Below are 15,045 nucleotides of genomic sequence, written 5' to 3'. Positions count from 1 at the left end.
AAGTATTAAAAAAATCAACAGTAAATGGTGAGATCACAGCAACGTCTGTACCTAAGTTAAACATCTCAACGTCAATTTCATGGTTTTGATAATGTACTCACAGGTCACGAAGGCTCGGGGGTCTCTTCTCTGGATGTCACCCATCTGGACCTTATACTCCCACTCGGCACAACGGCTGGAGCCCCCAGCCCTCCCCTATAACTCCACAAACAGCCACAGGCAGCCCAGATCTCCACAAATAAGAAAACCGCCTTCCCAGAAGCCACAGAGAATCTCCTTGCCTTTCCTGGGCTCTGAGTGGGTCTTGGGCCGCCCTTGAGCCAATCACTGTGGGGGCCCAGCCAAGAGAATGAGGCTGGGAACTGGGACGGGGCCCAATCACAGCTCAGGAAGGGGAGCTAGTTCGGGGTGGGAGGAAAACACAGGCACCTGGCTCCATTTCACGCCTGTTGGATTCTGTGCTCCAACATCCCAGTTTTCCATGTGGGGAAACTGAGGCAACAAGAGCTTAGGGACTGGTCTTCCGAGTGGGACTGAGGTGACACTTGGGACACCTGGTGATGAAAACTCCAGCTATGACTGGCCCAGGAAGAAAGGCTGGACAGCCGAGCCGGACGCTGGGTGGTAGAATCACCTGAGGGCACTTTAATATGTAACAATGCTGAGTTGTGTGTGTGTGTGCGCGCACGTGCACTTGGGCGCAGAAGGGTCAGCGTGTGTTAAAGTCTCTCCAGGTGATGCTTTCATGCACTCACAAAAGTAGGGAAGCAGAGGCCTAGCTGTGCACATCGCCCCTCAGCACCCCACACTCACCTGCCTTGGTTTCCCAATAGTCCCTCACTTTAATGATGTTCCCAGGGCAGAGAAGTGGGAAAGCGAGCCGCAAATAAGAAAAGTTGTTTTCAAGCACTTCCTGTGGCCCCCTTTCCTGGTCCCACCCTCACCCAAAAAAATGAGGAATCTCAAGCAAGAGGCTGAATTTATTCCAATGGTTGAGGTCTTGCCACCCAAAGATTCCCAGTCTTCCCCTTCAGGGCCCCAAGGAAGGAGGATCCTTGTTGTAAGCACCCCTCAGCTCAGGGCCCCTCAGCACATACCAGCCCAGGATCAGGCTACACAATCTCACCCCCACCCCAGGGCTTCCCTCCTCCCCCAGCCAGAAAGGACGGGCAACCAGGTAGGGGATGCTAGACCGGTGTGGGCCTGAGGCCTCAGCTACCCCCTCCACAGCCCAGCTGCGGGGCAGAGGAACCGGGCTGGCCCAGCCAGACAGGAGGTCCTGGGCTGGGGCTGCAGGCACAGAGCAGAAGCTGGGCACAGGGGCCTGAGGCCCTGGGCAGGCTGGTGCTCAGGCACTGGCAGCCTCGACCCCCTTCCCACACTCTGGGGGGCCCTCAGCCTTGCTCGCCAAGCTGTAGTAGTAGGTCCGCATGCGCTGCTCCACAGTCAGGAAGTCAGGACGGTCCTCCCACCTGTGGGGGGTGGGGCAGATCCAGGCCACTGACCACCAGCCAGAACCCAAGTTCAGCTGGAGGCAGACATGCATGGGGCTCAGAAAATCATGGGGCTGTCGAGGTGGTGAAGTACTGGGTAACGGAGAGGTCAATAGAAGGGCTGCAGACGCACAGGACGTGGGTGTTAACTAACAAAGACTTGGGGAGTTGAATTCACTGAGTCCTTAGCTGACAACTATTGACCATGGGGAGCTGAGCTACTGAATGCTCAGTAGAGCATGTGCATGGATGTGCCCAGGGTCAGGGTATATGGGTACTAGGTGCAGGCTTATAAGTGTGCAAAGTATGCTGCCCACAATGGAACTGAAAGTTGGGGTACTGAGGGTGGTTGGGTGGTGAGGGTTGGGGTACTAATGGTACCATGTGTGGAGGATCCATGCACTGTATTAGGTGTTTCTTGTGAGGTAGTTCACGTTTGAGTAGGGAAGGCTGATCACCTGCTATTTATTTATCTTAAGTAGGGTGTCTATTTATTGGATTGCGTCGGTGTCTGGGTATCACTGTCACAGGTGTTGGCCAGTGGAGCAATGCGTGTTGGGTGGACTGGGAAAGGTAGCAGATGCTGGAATGCACACACGTTGCACGATCAGTGTAGGGTGACAGCTTCCTTGGGTCTGTGCTGCCTGTTGTCTGATGGGAAGTTGGGATATTGATGGTGTTAGGAGTTGGGGTGTTAAGCTTTAACCAGAGATGGGGTTTGAATATACTGAGTGTTTGTGTACTTTGGTGTTGGCCTGTTTGGGTAATTAGGTGTTTAATGTTGGCTGGTGGGGAACTGAGGGATTAGATGCTGGAGTATTATCCCGTGCGTGAAAATTGGTACCCTATTCTGGGTAACAGAGTAGTAACCCGTTTGAGTATTGTGGTATCAATGTGTTGAATGTTGTCCGGTGGGGGCCTGGGGTTTAGAAGCTGGAGCACTGGGTGTCTGTCCACAGATAGGGTGGTGAGGCGTTGGCCCGCTGGAGCAGGGTGAGTGTTGGAGGGTTGAGCACAGACGCAGAACAGTTGAGTGTTGGAAGGGCAGTGAACTGATGGGTCTTTGGGTGGGATGACACCCAGTGGAGTTTTCTTGGGCCGAGTGACTGGGCACTAAGACCTCCTGCCCCAGGCCCAGGTGTCAGTTGAGCCGCGTCCCTCCCGCCCACTGGCACTCACTTGTAGATCCAGCAGTCGGTCATAAGTGCATACATTTCGGGCGGACACTCTGGTGGGCACTCCATCCGCTTGCCCTGCTCGATGAAGGCCATGACCTCGGGCCCCTTCATCTTCTGCTCAAGCCAGAGCCAAGTGCATACGTGAGTGCCCAGGCCCAGCCACCCCCACCCCCGCCTTCACACCCAGCCCAGTGCCCCCCCTTGCCCACGCCTGCCTTGTAGGGCTTCTGGCCATAGGAGAAGGCCTCCCACATGGTGACCCCATAGCTCCAGACGTCACTGCGGCTGGAGAACTTGCGGAAGTTGATGCACTCGGGCGCGTACCACTTGAGTGGCCACTTCCCCGCCGAGCGGGCCTGGGGAGGGGGGACGCTGCTGGGTCAGGGCTTGCGGATCCTCTACCCACCCACCCAGCTGGCACCAAAGGGGAGGGGCTCACGGTGTAGTAGCTGTCGTCGGCGCCCAGTGCCTTGGAGAGGCCGAAGTCGCTGATCTTGGCGTAGTGCCGGTTGACCAGCAGGACGTTGCGGGCTGCCAGGTCACGGTGCACAAAGTTCTTCTCTTCCAGGTACTTCATCCCCATGGACACCTGGTGCAGCAGCTCTGCCACATTGCTGACGGGGATCTCCTCCCTGGGGGCAGGGGGAAGGGGGGCAGCGGGTAGGGACAGCCCAAGTTCCCAAGGGGGCCAAGCCCATGTCTCTGACCCAGATGGGCATGGCTCATGCTAATTAAGCATCAGCCACGGGGCTGGGGACACCACAGTGAACACATAGTCAAAGCCTCTGCCCTCGTGCAGTGTCCAGGCTGTAAATTTCACCCACATATACGATTTCCACACTTATCACTTGTCTGTATCTTCCATGTTCCCTCAAGGGGTCTCACAGGCATCTCAAAGACTGTAAGGACAGAGCTAAGCTACAGATTGTACACACACACACACCGCTGCTCCTCTCTCCCCTCTCACCCCCAGCAGCTCCACCTCTCACAAGCTCAGGCCAGAGCCCTGCCCTCAGCTCCCCTCTCTCATGCCCACCATCCAGGCCGCCAGCTTACTTGGCAGCTCTGCCCTCAGGACCCTCCAGAACCCCCTGCTTCTCGCACTTTGGCTTCTGCCACCTGGCCCAGCCTCCATCATCGCTCACTGGACCAGAACATTCACCTCCGCCCTCGACCCCATGGTCTGGCCTCCCCAGAAGGGAGTCAGGGTCCTCCTCCTCCTCTGCCCACAGCCTTGAAGGGTCCCCACCTCACTCAGGGTCAAAATTCAAGTCCTCCCCATGCCCACAAGGCCCTGCAAAATATGACCCATCACCTTCCCACCCACATCAGTTCCAGCCACAGGCCCCCTCACTGTTCCTCCACCACACCAGGCTTGGGTGTACCTCAGGGCCTTTGCACTGGCCGTGCCCTCTGCCGAAAACACTTTCCCCAGAGCTGCACTTGGCTGCTTCCCTCAGTTTGCACAAACCTCACCTTCTCACTTCTCTCCTCCCACCCTGACACTCCCAGGCCCTCTTCCACAGTACTTATCTCCCGACATACTCCACACTTTATTGTATTATAATTATTTAAAGCCTCTCTTCTCCAACCAGAATTCAGAAATCTTTGTCTCTTTTGTCCACTGATGCATCCCCAGTGCTGTGATAGTACCTGTCACAGAGAAATCGCCCAAACACCTGTGCAATGACTGAATGCATGAGCTGGGCCCACTAGGAAGGCGGGCACACCAGCAAGAGTGGGGGCTGGCAGGCACCTGCCTCAGTGAGTGTAAAAGACTATCTGTGGGAGTAAGAGTCTGAGGCGTGCCCAGCCAGGTGTGGCTCAGCGGTTGAGCGTCGACCTAGGATCCAGGAGATTGCAGTTCCATTCCCGGTCAGGGCACATGCAGGAAGCAGCTGATCAATGACTCTCATCATTGATGTTTCTCTCTCTCTTTCCCTCTCCCTTCCTCTCTCTGAAATCAATAAAAATATATTTTAAAAAAAAGTCTGAGGCGTGAGGGAACACAAATGAAATTGCAATTTCTTTATATCAGAGGTCAGCAAATTTTTTCTGTAAAGGGCCAGGTAGACAGTAATATTGTAGCCTCAGAAGGCTGAATGTGGTCTCTGCCATGTATCCTCATGTTTGCTTTTTCTTTTACAACCCTTTAAAAATGCAAAACCAGCTCTGGCCAGTCTGGCTCAGTGGTTAGAGCGTGGGCTAGTGGGCTGAAGGGTCCCAGGTTTGATTCTGGCCACGGGAACGTACCTCGGTTGCAGGCTCCATCCCCAGCTCCCAGTTGGGGTGCATGTGGGAGGCAACCAATTGATGTCTCTCTCTCTCACACATCAATGTTTCTCTCTCTCCCTCTCCTCTCCCCCCTTTCCACTCTCTCTGAAAAGCAATGGAAAAAATATTCTCAGGTAAGGATTAAAAAAAAAAAAAATCAAAACCATGCAGGACAAAAGCAAGCCATGGGCTGCAGTTTGCTGACTCTGCTTTAGGTCAGAGACAATCAACCTAATTTCAGGTGGGTTATGAATCTGGCCAGGAGAGCTGGGGTAGGAATCATTACAGTACTCAGAGCCAATACTCAGAAAACTCTCATAAGCAGTGCCAGCTGCTGCGCTAGCACTTTATAAATATCAACTCATTTGATCCTCACAAGGGCCCCTTAAGGTAAATACTGTGATCACCACATGGTACAAATGAGGAAACTGAGGCCCAGTCAAATTAGGAGACCTTCCTGGAGTCACAATAGTTGGTGGCAGAACTGGGACTCAAACAGGGAGGTCAGGCTCTGCCCTGTGGGCATGAGTGTGCACATCAGGGTGTGCTGGGGGGTAGGTGTGAGTGTGTCTATGAACACGCAGAATGAGTGTGGGCCCTGGCCAGGTATCAGTTGGTTAGAGAGTCATCCCAATACTCCAAGGTTGTGGGTTCAATCCCCGGTCAGGGCACATACAAGAGTTAGCCAATGAATGCATAAAGAGGTGAAATAAAAAACCTCTCTCTCTCCCTCTCTTCCACTCGAAAATAATTTTAAAAAAATAAAATAAAATAAAAATAGAATGAGTATGCACTCAGGGCGGGGCACACCCATGAGTGGACAGGATGAGCCCCGAGTCCCAACCACCCAGCAGCCCAGGGCTCACTTCTTCATGATGAGGAACTTGTGCAGGGGCCCGCCGCCTGCCATCTCCATGACCAGCATGAGGGCCTCCACCTGGCAGACGCCGATGAGCCGCACAATGTAGGGGTTGTCCAGCTGGTGCATGATCTGCGCCTCCCGCATCATCTCATCCTTGTCTGCCTTCTCTGTGTTGTGTTTCAGCACCTTGATGGCCACGTCAATCTGCTTCCTGCCCATGCCAGAGGCACACACGTGAGTCAGCACGGGCCCTGCTCGGCCACTCGTGGCCCCAACCTGCCTCCTCCACCCTGGACTTGTGTAGTGGATGCTGTGGTTTGCCCCCCAGATCTCCCTGCAGCACCCAGGCACTCAGCCAAGTCCCTCCTCAGAACTGCCCCTCAATGGAAAGAGCAGTTTCATTCAAAGTTACATTCTCCCCTAGGCAGTCTACATCCAATGACGAGTGGATTCAGGGGTTCAGGGGGCCCCTCTGCAGCGCCCCTGGGATTGGCCAAAGCCTGTGATCAGCCACTGCAGCCTGGCCCAGCCTGCCCGCCCCACGGTGCTTCTCTCACTCCCTCTCTCAGGTGCGGTCCCCAAGTGCTATTAGGAAATCCTCTAGCAATGTCCTGACACAGGGTCTGTTTTCCAGGGAAACTGATGTCACATCCTGGCTCCACCCCTCCCCAGTGCATGGGGGCAGCCGTACTTGCGCATGCGGTAGACGCCCTGGCGTACTGAGCCAAAGTTGCCGCAACCAAGTTCGATGTCAGCTATGAGGAGGTTCTCGCGCTTCAGGAAGAGCTTCTTGTCCTTGAGCTCCTCGGGGTCACTGTAGGGGCTCTCATACACGCTTGTGTCCATGGGCATTGGCCGCGGTTTCTCTGGGGATGCTAGGCGTGCTGGGCACACAGAAGCATGCACTCCCAGGTCAAGAAGAGGGACAGAGGCAGGGGGCTGGGAGGGCAGGGAGCCTCTGTGCCCACAAGGCATGTGCCCCAGACAGGGGTGTACCTCCTAGAGCATGTACATGCACATGGGTACATGTGTGTGCATGTGCACACGTGTACTCCCATCTATGGGTGCACTGAGAAGCCACGTCCAAGTGGACCCCAAAGGCTTATGCATCCGTGTGCACGTGCAACCATGTGTGCCCTGTGTGTTTACGCATACACACCCATGTATACTCCCATCCATGTCTATAAGAGTGTTAGTGTGCCAGCTGGAATGTGCACACCTGTGCCTGTGTGTGCATGACGCATCCACCTACTTCTGTGCCTGGCCACATCTCCATAGGCACCATGCAGCTATGTTTAAGAGGTCTCCACAGGAGAGCCTTTGTGTGCACACACAGCCATGTATGTTCTCTGAGCACACACGTGGAAGGCTTGCATCCACACATCAAGCACATGAGCATTGCAGCAGGGCATGTTAGGAACATGGCCTCCGAAGCCTATCCGCCCAGGTCCAATCCCACTTCCCCGCCACCTGGCTGCGTGACCTTAGAAAGTTACTGCCCTCCTTCCTCATCTGTATATTGACAATAATTACTGTGACTACATCCTATGGCATGTCAGGAGGACCCAACGAGCTCATGTGCACATCACGTGCTCGGAGTGTAACTGGCACATAGTGGATGCTTAACAAATGTGTTTCTGTGCTCTGGGCATCCCAGGCCAGGCACGTGTTCTTCCCTGTATATCTGCACACGCCCAGGTACATGCACACAGGAAGGGATAATGGGTGTGCCCCCTGCAGGTGTCTGTAGGTACAGTGTGTGCACAGGGCCAACCAATCCAACTGCCACAGGCCAGGTCAGGCCCACCGTCTCCCTGGACACACCCTGAGCCAGCCAGAGACCCTGCCATCAACCTGGCATCAAACCGACCACACACCTCCACCTCTGCCAGCTCACCTGGTTCAGGAGTATATCCATCTGAGTTGAGGGTGTCGATCCGTCTCTGAGGCTAAATGTCATAGGGTCACAATGGTCAGTAGGGCCTAAGCTGAGGGCACCAGCCCCTCTCATGTGACCCATATCCTCTGAGGACTCCCAGGGACAGTGACAGGCAACCCTCTCCCATTCCACAGCAGCCCCACTCCACCCCAGCCTCGCCCTGGGAACGGGACCCATAGCCCATCCCTGAGACCCCAACTCTGAGATGCTGGCTGACTCACGTGAGTGAACGTGGATGGGTGGGCTGGGAGTGTGGGAGCAGCGGCCCCTGAGGGAACAGAAAGGACGGTGAGGGGTGAGGGACAGTATCTCCTGCTCCCCCATCCCGTGGCCCTGCGCACCTGCACTGGCGCTGGCACTGGTGTTGGGACAGGCCTCCTTCAGACAGTAGATGAGCCCGTCTGCCTTCAGCTTCAGGTACTCCACCAGCTGCAGGGGTGGGGGGTGGTCAGGGTCAGCTCCTCTCCTCCCCAGGAGCCTGAGCACCTCGCAAAGGGGTCTCCCTCACAACAGAGGGGCGGGAGGGGGCGGGCGGCTCACCTGCCAGAGCGTGTCAAACTTGGTCCCCTCGGGTATGCAGTACTTGCCCGCCTTGTCCTGACTGATGAGGTAGTGGTACACGGTTTTCCCATAGATCAGAGACAGCGCGTACGTGCCCTGCTCTTTCCGGGGCCTCAGCCTGGTGGGGACAAGGAGGGAAGGTCACCCCTATAATTACCTGGGCCCCTGTCGTGGTGTCCCCCTGCTGGGCCCCAGTTCCCACACCCACACCTTATGGGCTCGGAGCTTCGTGGAAAAGCTGCAGGGACTCGGGGAGTCAAGGCTGGTCAGGTCCCATTTAACTTCCAGACCTACTAGTAACCTCCAGGCCAGTGGGACCCAGGGGTCAGAGAGCAGAGAGGGGAATCACAGTGTCACAGGAGACTCAGTGATCTAAGGGCAGACCATTCACAAAGCAAAACTGGGCCTTACACAGCACACTCAGCCTTGACACTCAGCCACCCACAGCTGGACACTGGGCCATCCACAGAGGGATACCTGGTCCTCTGTGGTGGAATACTGGGCCACACATGGCTGGACACTTGGTTTTCCACAGGGGACACTCAGCCTTCCCAGGGGACACTCAGTCTTCCCAGGGGACACTCGGCCTTCCTCAGGGAACACTCAACCTTCTGCAGGGGACACTCAGCCTTCCCAGGGGACACTCAACCTTCTGCAGGGGACACTCAGCCTTCCTCAGGGAACACTCAACCTTCTGCAGGGGACACTCAGCCTTCCCAGGGGACACTCAACCTTCTGCAGGGGACAGTCAGCCTTCCCAGGGGACACTCAACCATCCTCAAGGGACACTCAGCCTTCCCAGGGGACACTGAGCCTTCCACAGGGACACTTGGCCACCAGTAGAGGGCTACTGACCATCTATGGTGGACACAAAGTCACTCAGAGAGGACAGACAGGTCTACACAGGTGGCCCTAGGACCATTCTCTCGAGGAAAGTCATTTCTACACGAAGAGCAACAGAGGTAAGCACAATCCTGTGGCTAGATCATTTCGTACAAACCAGGACATAGACCCGCCCATTGTTGTAACAGACCGACCTTTGACAGAATGAGACCCTTGACTGTCCTCTGGTGGAAATTTGCCAAAATAATCCATGACTCTGAATGGGAATTGAGCCCCTCAAAGATGGGCCTTTGTGCAGTAAGACCCTGTCTACCCACACACGCGTGCACACACAGACCCCCTGACCGCTCTAGAGGGTATGTCTGGGAGGGGTTCCAAAGGCGACCAAATCCAGAAGAGGTTAAGAACCACTTAACAATATACTCTTGAAGGCCTTTCTCATGGGTCGTTTGTTTTCACACTGAATCAACCAGACCACAAATGCTGCAATTATGCAGAAAGGCAGCAGCTGGCAGCAAACAGCGTAAGGAACAACTTACCAGCTCTGAACTGTGGCCAGTGCTACTCGTGGCCCTGGTCTCAACTGCAGGCCTGAGTGGTACTCATTTTTCTATCACATCCTGCATCCTAATCCCAGAACCAGGCCAGTTCTGGGCATGTCCCAGGCCTCAGGACCTCCCCTGCCCTGTGTGGGGTTCTGTGCCCACAGTTTGACCTTCAGCCCCTAACTCTCTACATACTGAGAAGCAGTTATTGACTATAGACCCACAAGGAGAATCTACGGCCGTTTTTGCTGAAGTCCACCCTGCCTAACTTTCCAGCAGTCTGGCTCACTGTAGCTGCTTCTGGTCCCTTGGCATTTTCCCAGCACAAGTTACTATCCCTCATAATGTCACTGCTCCAACTGCTTCTGAACCTCAGCACCAGCCTCAGTCCTATCCTATTCCCAGATCCTACCCCTTCAGCCTCAACCTCCATGGCCAGTGTTGGTCCTACCTCCCTGAGCCTTCAAGCCAGCTTGACGTCCAAAGCACTGGCTGTTCAAAGCCACTGGCCCTGGTTCTCCTGAGACTCCTCTTATCTCAAAAGACTGGTTAACTCTAAGCCTGTCATAAACTCCGCTGTGTTAATGCAAAAAACTGCAAACTTTTCCTTTGGGCAATGGAATTCTTTGTCAAATATCTTTCATGGAAGCTTAAGATATGAAACAAGTCAAAGCTGAGCCGGGCCCTGGCTGGTGTGGCTCAGTTGGTTGGGCATCGCCCCATATACCAAAAGAGTTGCTGGTTCAATTCCGGGTCAGGGCACATGCCCAGGTTTCAGGCTCGATCCCCAGTAGGGGGCATGCAGGAGGCAGCTGATGGATGCTTCACTCTCACTTGGTGTTTCTCTCTCTCCCCCCCCCCCTCTAAAAAAACAAACAAAAAACAATTTAAAAATCTTAAAAAAAAAAAAAAAAAAAAAGCTGAGCCAGGGTGAGGGCTCAGAAGCCCTACTCAATTACTTCACCCGCTACCTCCCCCAAGACTCCTTTGATACTTTCAGGGGCTCTTAGGCAACCGGGCAGGGGGGGACTTTTAAGACCACTGGAATGATGCAATCATTGTCTGTATGTGGGAAAGAGGAAGGGAGGAGAGGGGAAGAGAGAAGAGAGAAAACCCAAGACAGAAGGGAGGCAAAAACTGAGGTGATGAGAAGCTGAATTGAGATGAAACCAGGGAAGGAAACTCTGGACTGTAAAAACAAAGAGGAAAATCCATGTGATAAAGGAGAAAGCAGAGATGAAGAGGAAGAGCCAGCTACATCAGCAAGAGAGTCCTATAATATCCCTTTGTTGTGTGCAGCGTGGAGAGAGTCCCAGAACCTCTGGCACCTGGGTGAGCATGTGCACCAGCAAGTGAGATCGAATTTATGTGAGGCCTGTGACCAGATGTAGGTAATGCCTTAGAAAGCATTATGCCCGAGACGGGGCATGTGCAGCATCTGGATGAAGACAGGTACCAGCTGGACAAGCACCAGCCCTCACCATGTACTAGAAGATGGAGCCCTCTAGAAGCACCAGAGGCAAGCTCTGCCCTCAGGTTTACAACCCAAAAGGAAAGGAGCCCAAGCACCCATGTTTGAGAGGCCCATCACCTCCATTTTGACCTCCTTGTTCCAATCCTATGGTAAACTTTGCAAAACTGGCTGCCTTAATTCCTCTCCTGTGGGTAGTCCCTTTTCCCACAGTGTCCCTGGTTTTGGCCACATGACTTGCTTTGGCCAATAGGACATTAGTAACATTACACAAGCAGAGGCTTAAAAAGTGCCAGTGTATTGTCACTTTCCCTCTGTGACTACTCATGGGAACCCTGTGACCACCACCACTGAATAAGCCCAGGCTAGCCTACTGGACAGTGACAGCACTGTGGCCAGTACATCCCCATCACCCAGGGGACATGGGGCCAATAGCCAGACACATGAGCATGGCCATCCCAACCTATTCAGTCCCAGCCCAGCTGACCCCAATGAGAACGGCTCAGCTGACTCACAGAGTTGTGACAAGTACAAAAATGTTGTTTTGAGCCAGTAGGTCTTGAGGCGGTTTGTTATGTAGCAAAAGCTAACTGATACAAGTGCAAGGCCCAGTTTACCCTCTCAGAGAAAACAGCCCTATCTTAAGTTGTTCAAAAGCCTTTATTACAGCTGAGCATTATCTGTAACATGCATTCAAGAGTTCCCTCAGGAGCCTTAGAAACTGCTCCAATTTTATCCTACGTCTGTCAGGCAGGGTAAAAAATTAATTTTATTAGCAGACAACAGAATCTTGTATTGGAACCTGCATCCTGTGGGAGGCCTGCAGGCAATCTGGTGCCTACGCATGGACCGCACATGGGTGGGGAAGTTGAGGGAGTCCGTGGGTTGGCCCCAGGACAGGAAACAGCCTAGGAGAGGTGGGTGACAGTGAGGATTCAGCCCTGTAGGAACTTGGCCATGAGAAGGGAGGCCCTCAAGAACTCACAGACATTTTGGGGAGGGCATTGGGCTTCCTGAGGGCACAGGAAAGAGGAAGGAACCAAGTTTCTCTATATCTCCAGCCAGGGTGACCTTAGCTGACATCTGGATAACATCTGTTATACAAAGGGACCCGTGTCCCGACCAGAAAGCAGTAGTGCTGGCAGGGCTTTCAAACACCCAGCAGGTTATTTAAATCACTTTAGGGGTTCTTACACAATAACAGACTCACAAATATGGCTCAGCTGTAACTCAGACACGGCAGAGACACCATCCACCCACATGTAGTAAGAGCTAACATCTGGTGCAGTTTTAGTATGTGCCAGATACTATGCTATTACTTTACACACATTAATTTCACGCAATCCTTATAACAGGCCCTTGGGGAGGTACTACTCTCACCCACAGGGCAGTCAGAGGAAGTCGCCTCCTTCCCTCACTCCTGCTTCAGCCCTCACTTATTCCAAGGACACTAGCCTCCTTGCTTTTTTGTGAACACGCCAAGAGCCTGCCTCCTGGTCTTTGTATTTGCCATTCCCATTTGCCAGGAACACCCTTCTCCCAGGACCTGCACAGCTCACCCCTCACCTCCTTCAGTTCTTCACTCAAAAGCCACATGCTAGGAAAGGCCATTTCTGGCCACCTAGTCTCAGTCCCCTCCCCACCTGTGCAGAGAGCACTGACCACCTCCTGACACACTCTGTATGTTACTGAATCATCTTTTTTGTCTCCCTCCTCCACAAGGACAGAGGCCTGTGTCTGTTTTGTTCACTGTCATGTCCACTGAAACAGTGCCTGGCACATAGTAGGTATTCATTCAGTAAATGTCTGTTGAATGAAGGAGAGGAAATTCACCTCCTTGCTACGAGTCCCAGCAGGTAAGCAGCAGATTCCCCTGGATTGCAACCCAGGCAGTGCTGCTACGGGGCCCTCGGCACTGCTGCTCCTTCCCACAGAGCGGCCCAGTGCTCGCTCAGAAACGCACACGGAGCGCACGACCCGACACTGAGACCTGCCCCGGCCTCACCGCCCCAAAGCCCCCGGCCCCAATCCCCACATACAGGAACTTGCCGTCGGTCTGCGAGCCCGCGTAGAGTTTGCGCTCGGCCTCCTCGCGCGTCAGGTTGCTGTGGTACCAGGGCATCCGCTCGTGGGCCGTGGTGGCTATGAGTTTCTCCACTTGGGGCGCCTGGCTGATGATAGCCTGCTCCAGGGCGTCGCCCTAGGGAAGGAAGGGCCAAGGCCACGCTTATAAGCGACCTCGAGTGTGCGGCCACAGGAACCCTATTCCATCTCTTCGACCCTCCCCACGGCCTCCGTCCCCATGAGACCCCTCCCTAACCTACCAGGGCGCACTTGGGGTGAGTCCTTCAGGCTGCTGAGCACAGCCAGCCTCCCCATCCCAGGCTCTCTCCCCAAGCCACCCACGCCCCTCCCATCCAGGGCCAAGCCCCAAGCCCCAAGCCCCAAGCCCCAAGCCCCAAGCCCCGCCTCCAGACGGCCCCAAGCTCACCGCCAGCTCCAAGTCGAGCACGTCGATGTAAAGCAGGGGATCTAAGCCCACAGCCCACCGCCCCACTGACTACCCTACCCCAGGGCGAGGCCCCCACCCTCCTCTCAAACCCTACGCCCAGACCAGCCCAAGCCTCGCCCCATGCAGGCGGAGAGCTAGCTACCTCCACCTTTCCTTCTGGGAGTTTAGGCCCCTGCCTCGGAGGCCCGCCCCCAGCCAGGGCGCAACCCCTCCAGCTTCCAAATCCCACGCAGCGCAGCAAACCGCAGGCTGCGAAGAGGACCGCTCTACCCCCCCAGTCCCCATAGCTTCCTGGACCCCCAGGGTCCCCGGGGGCCCCGCTCTCACCTCCAGCTTCCACGTCTGGCGCACGTAGTCGCGCACCATGGCGTCGCGCAGGCAGTCGAAGACCCCGGGCTGCGGCTCGAGCCCCGACGGCCGGTTGCACGGCTTGCGCAGGTTGCAGGGCAGCCCCTCGGCGTCGCGCGAGTAGAACTCGCAGAGCTCGGCGGGGCCGCAGTGCGCCGTCCCGCCGGCGATGGCGTAGGTGCCGTTGAGCTGGCGCTCGATGGAGAAGTGGTGGAAGCGCACGTTGTGCACCAGCGAGAGCACGTAGCCCCCCAGCGAGCGCAGGCACTGGCGCAGCAGGAAGAGGCCGTCGGCCATGCCCGCCAGCTTCAGGTGCTCCTCGGCCTCGGCGCGCGAGATGCTGCCGTAGAAGAAGGGCAGGTGCGCCGCGGGGTCCGGCATCGCCGCCGCTGCCCGGGACACCGCGCGCCCTTGCGCCTCGCCGGACCCTGCGGGTCAAGCGGATACGGGGCTCGTCAGGGCCTCAGCTTCGCGTCCTGAGCTCCGTCCGGGGGCCTGGGTACAGTGGGAGGGAGATCACATTGAGGGGCATCCGTGCCCATCATGTGGAGCCGGCTTTGTTCCAAAATCACCTTGGAGAGGAGCCCCATCAAGGAGTCCCAAATCCGCCCCTGACTTTTCAGAGACCTTGTGCGGAGAGCCCAGACGCCCGCACTGGCTCACGCGCACCAGCACCTGGAACCATTCATTCATTTGTTCATTCATTCATTCATTCATCCATCCATTCATTCATTCATTCCCAAACACGTGTTGAATTCTCACTGTGTTTCAGGCGGGTGCGGGAGACACGGATGAAAAGACAGACATGGCCCCTGCCCTCCTGAAGATAACAGTCTGAGGGGGAGGGAGGTGCAATAAACAAGGAAAGGACAGAAGAATAATTATAGGTCGATCCCAGTGGTACAAAGGAAAGAGTGATATTAAGAGGGAAAGAGGCCCCTGTTGCTGGAATGGCCACCTTCTCTGAGAGGTAGGTTTGAGCGGAGAGCTGAAGGGGGAGGAGGAGCGAACTTCTCCTA

The 15,045-nt window shown here is 55.2% G+C and overlaps 1 protein-coding gene across 2 annotated transcripts; it reads right to left on the bottom strand.

Moving 5' to 3' along the window:
- Nucleotides 1-1,032: 1,032 nt before the first annotated feature.
- Nucleotides 1,033-14,407, bottom strand: ZAP70 (zeta chain of T cell receptor associated protein kinase 70). Of its 2 annotated transcripts, none has more exons than XM_087823878.1 (12): nucleotides 14,006-14,407; nucleotides 13,206-13,366; nucleotides 8,287-8,425; nucleotides 8,088-8,175; nucleotides 7,968-8,014; nucleotides 7,705-7,756; nucleotides 6,499-6,691; nucleotides 5,812-6,018; nucleotides 3,111-3,303; nucleotides 2,887-3,027; nucleotides 2,673-2,785; nucleotides 1,033-1,472 (listed from the first exon to the last, which is right to left on the bottom strand). In XM_087823878.1, exons 1-12 carry the CDS (start codon nucleotides 14,405-14,407, stop codon nucleotides 1,349-1,351), a joined length of 1,860 nt encoding a protein of 619 aa, XP_087680004.1. In that variant the 3' UTR covers nucleotides 1,033-1,348. The 2 variants fall into 2 exon arrangements, with proteins under 2 accessions (XP_087680004.1, XP_087680005.1); XM_087823879.1 differs by having other exon boundaries at nucleotides 8,094-8,175.
- Nucleotides 14,408-15,045: the final 638 nt, after the last annotated feature.

The sequence above is a fragment of the Miniopterus natalensis genome, chromosome 13, assembly GCF_054644295.1.
Source record: "Miniopterus natalensis isolate mMinNat1 chromosome 13, mMinNat1.hap1, whole genome shotgun sequence".
In the NCBI taxonomy this organism is placed as follows: domain Eukaryota; kingdom Metazoa; phylum Chordata; class Mammalia; order Chiroptera; family Miniopteridae; genus Miniopterus; species Miniopterus natalensis.
The sequence above is the reverse complement of the archived record's forward strand: the minus strand, read 5'-3'. Positions and strand labels throughout refer to the sequence as shown.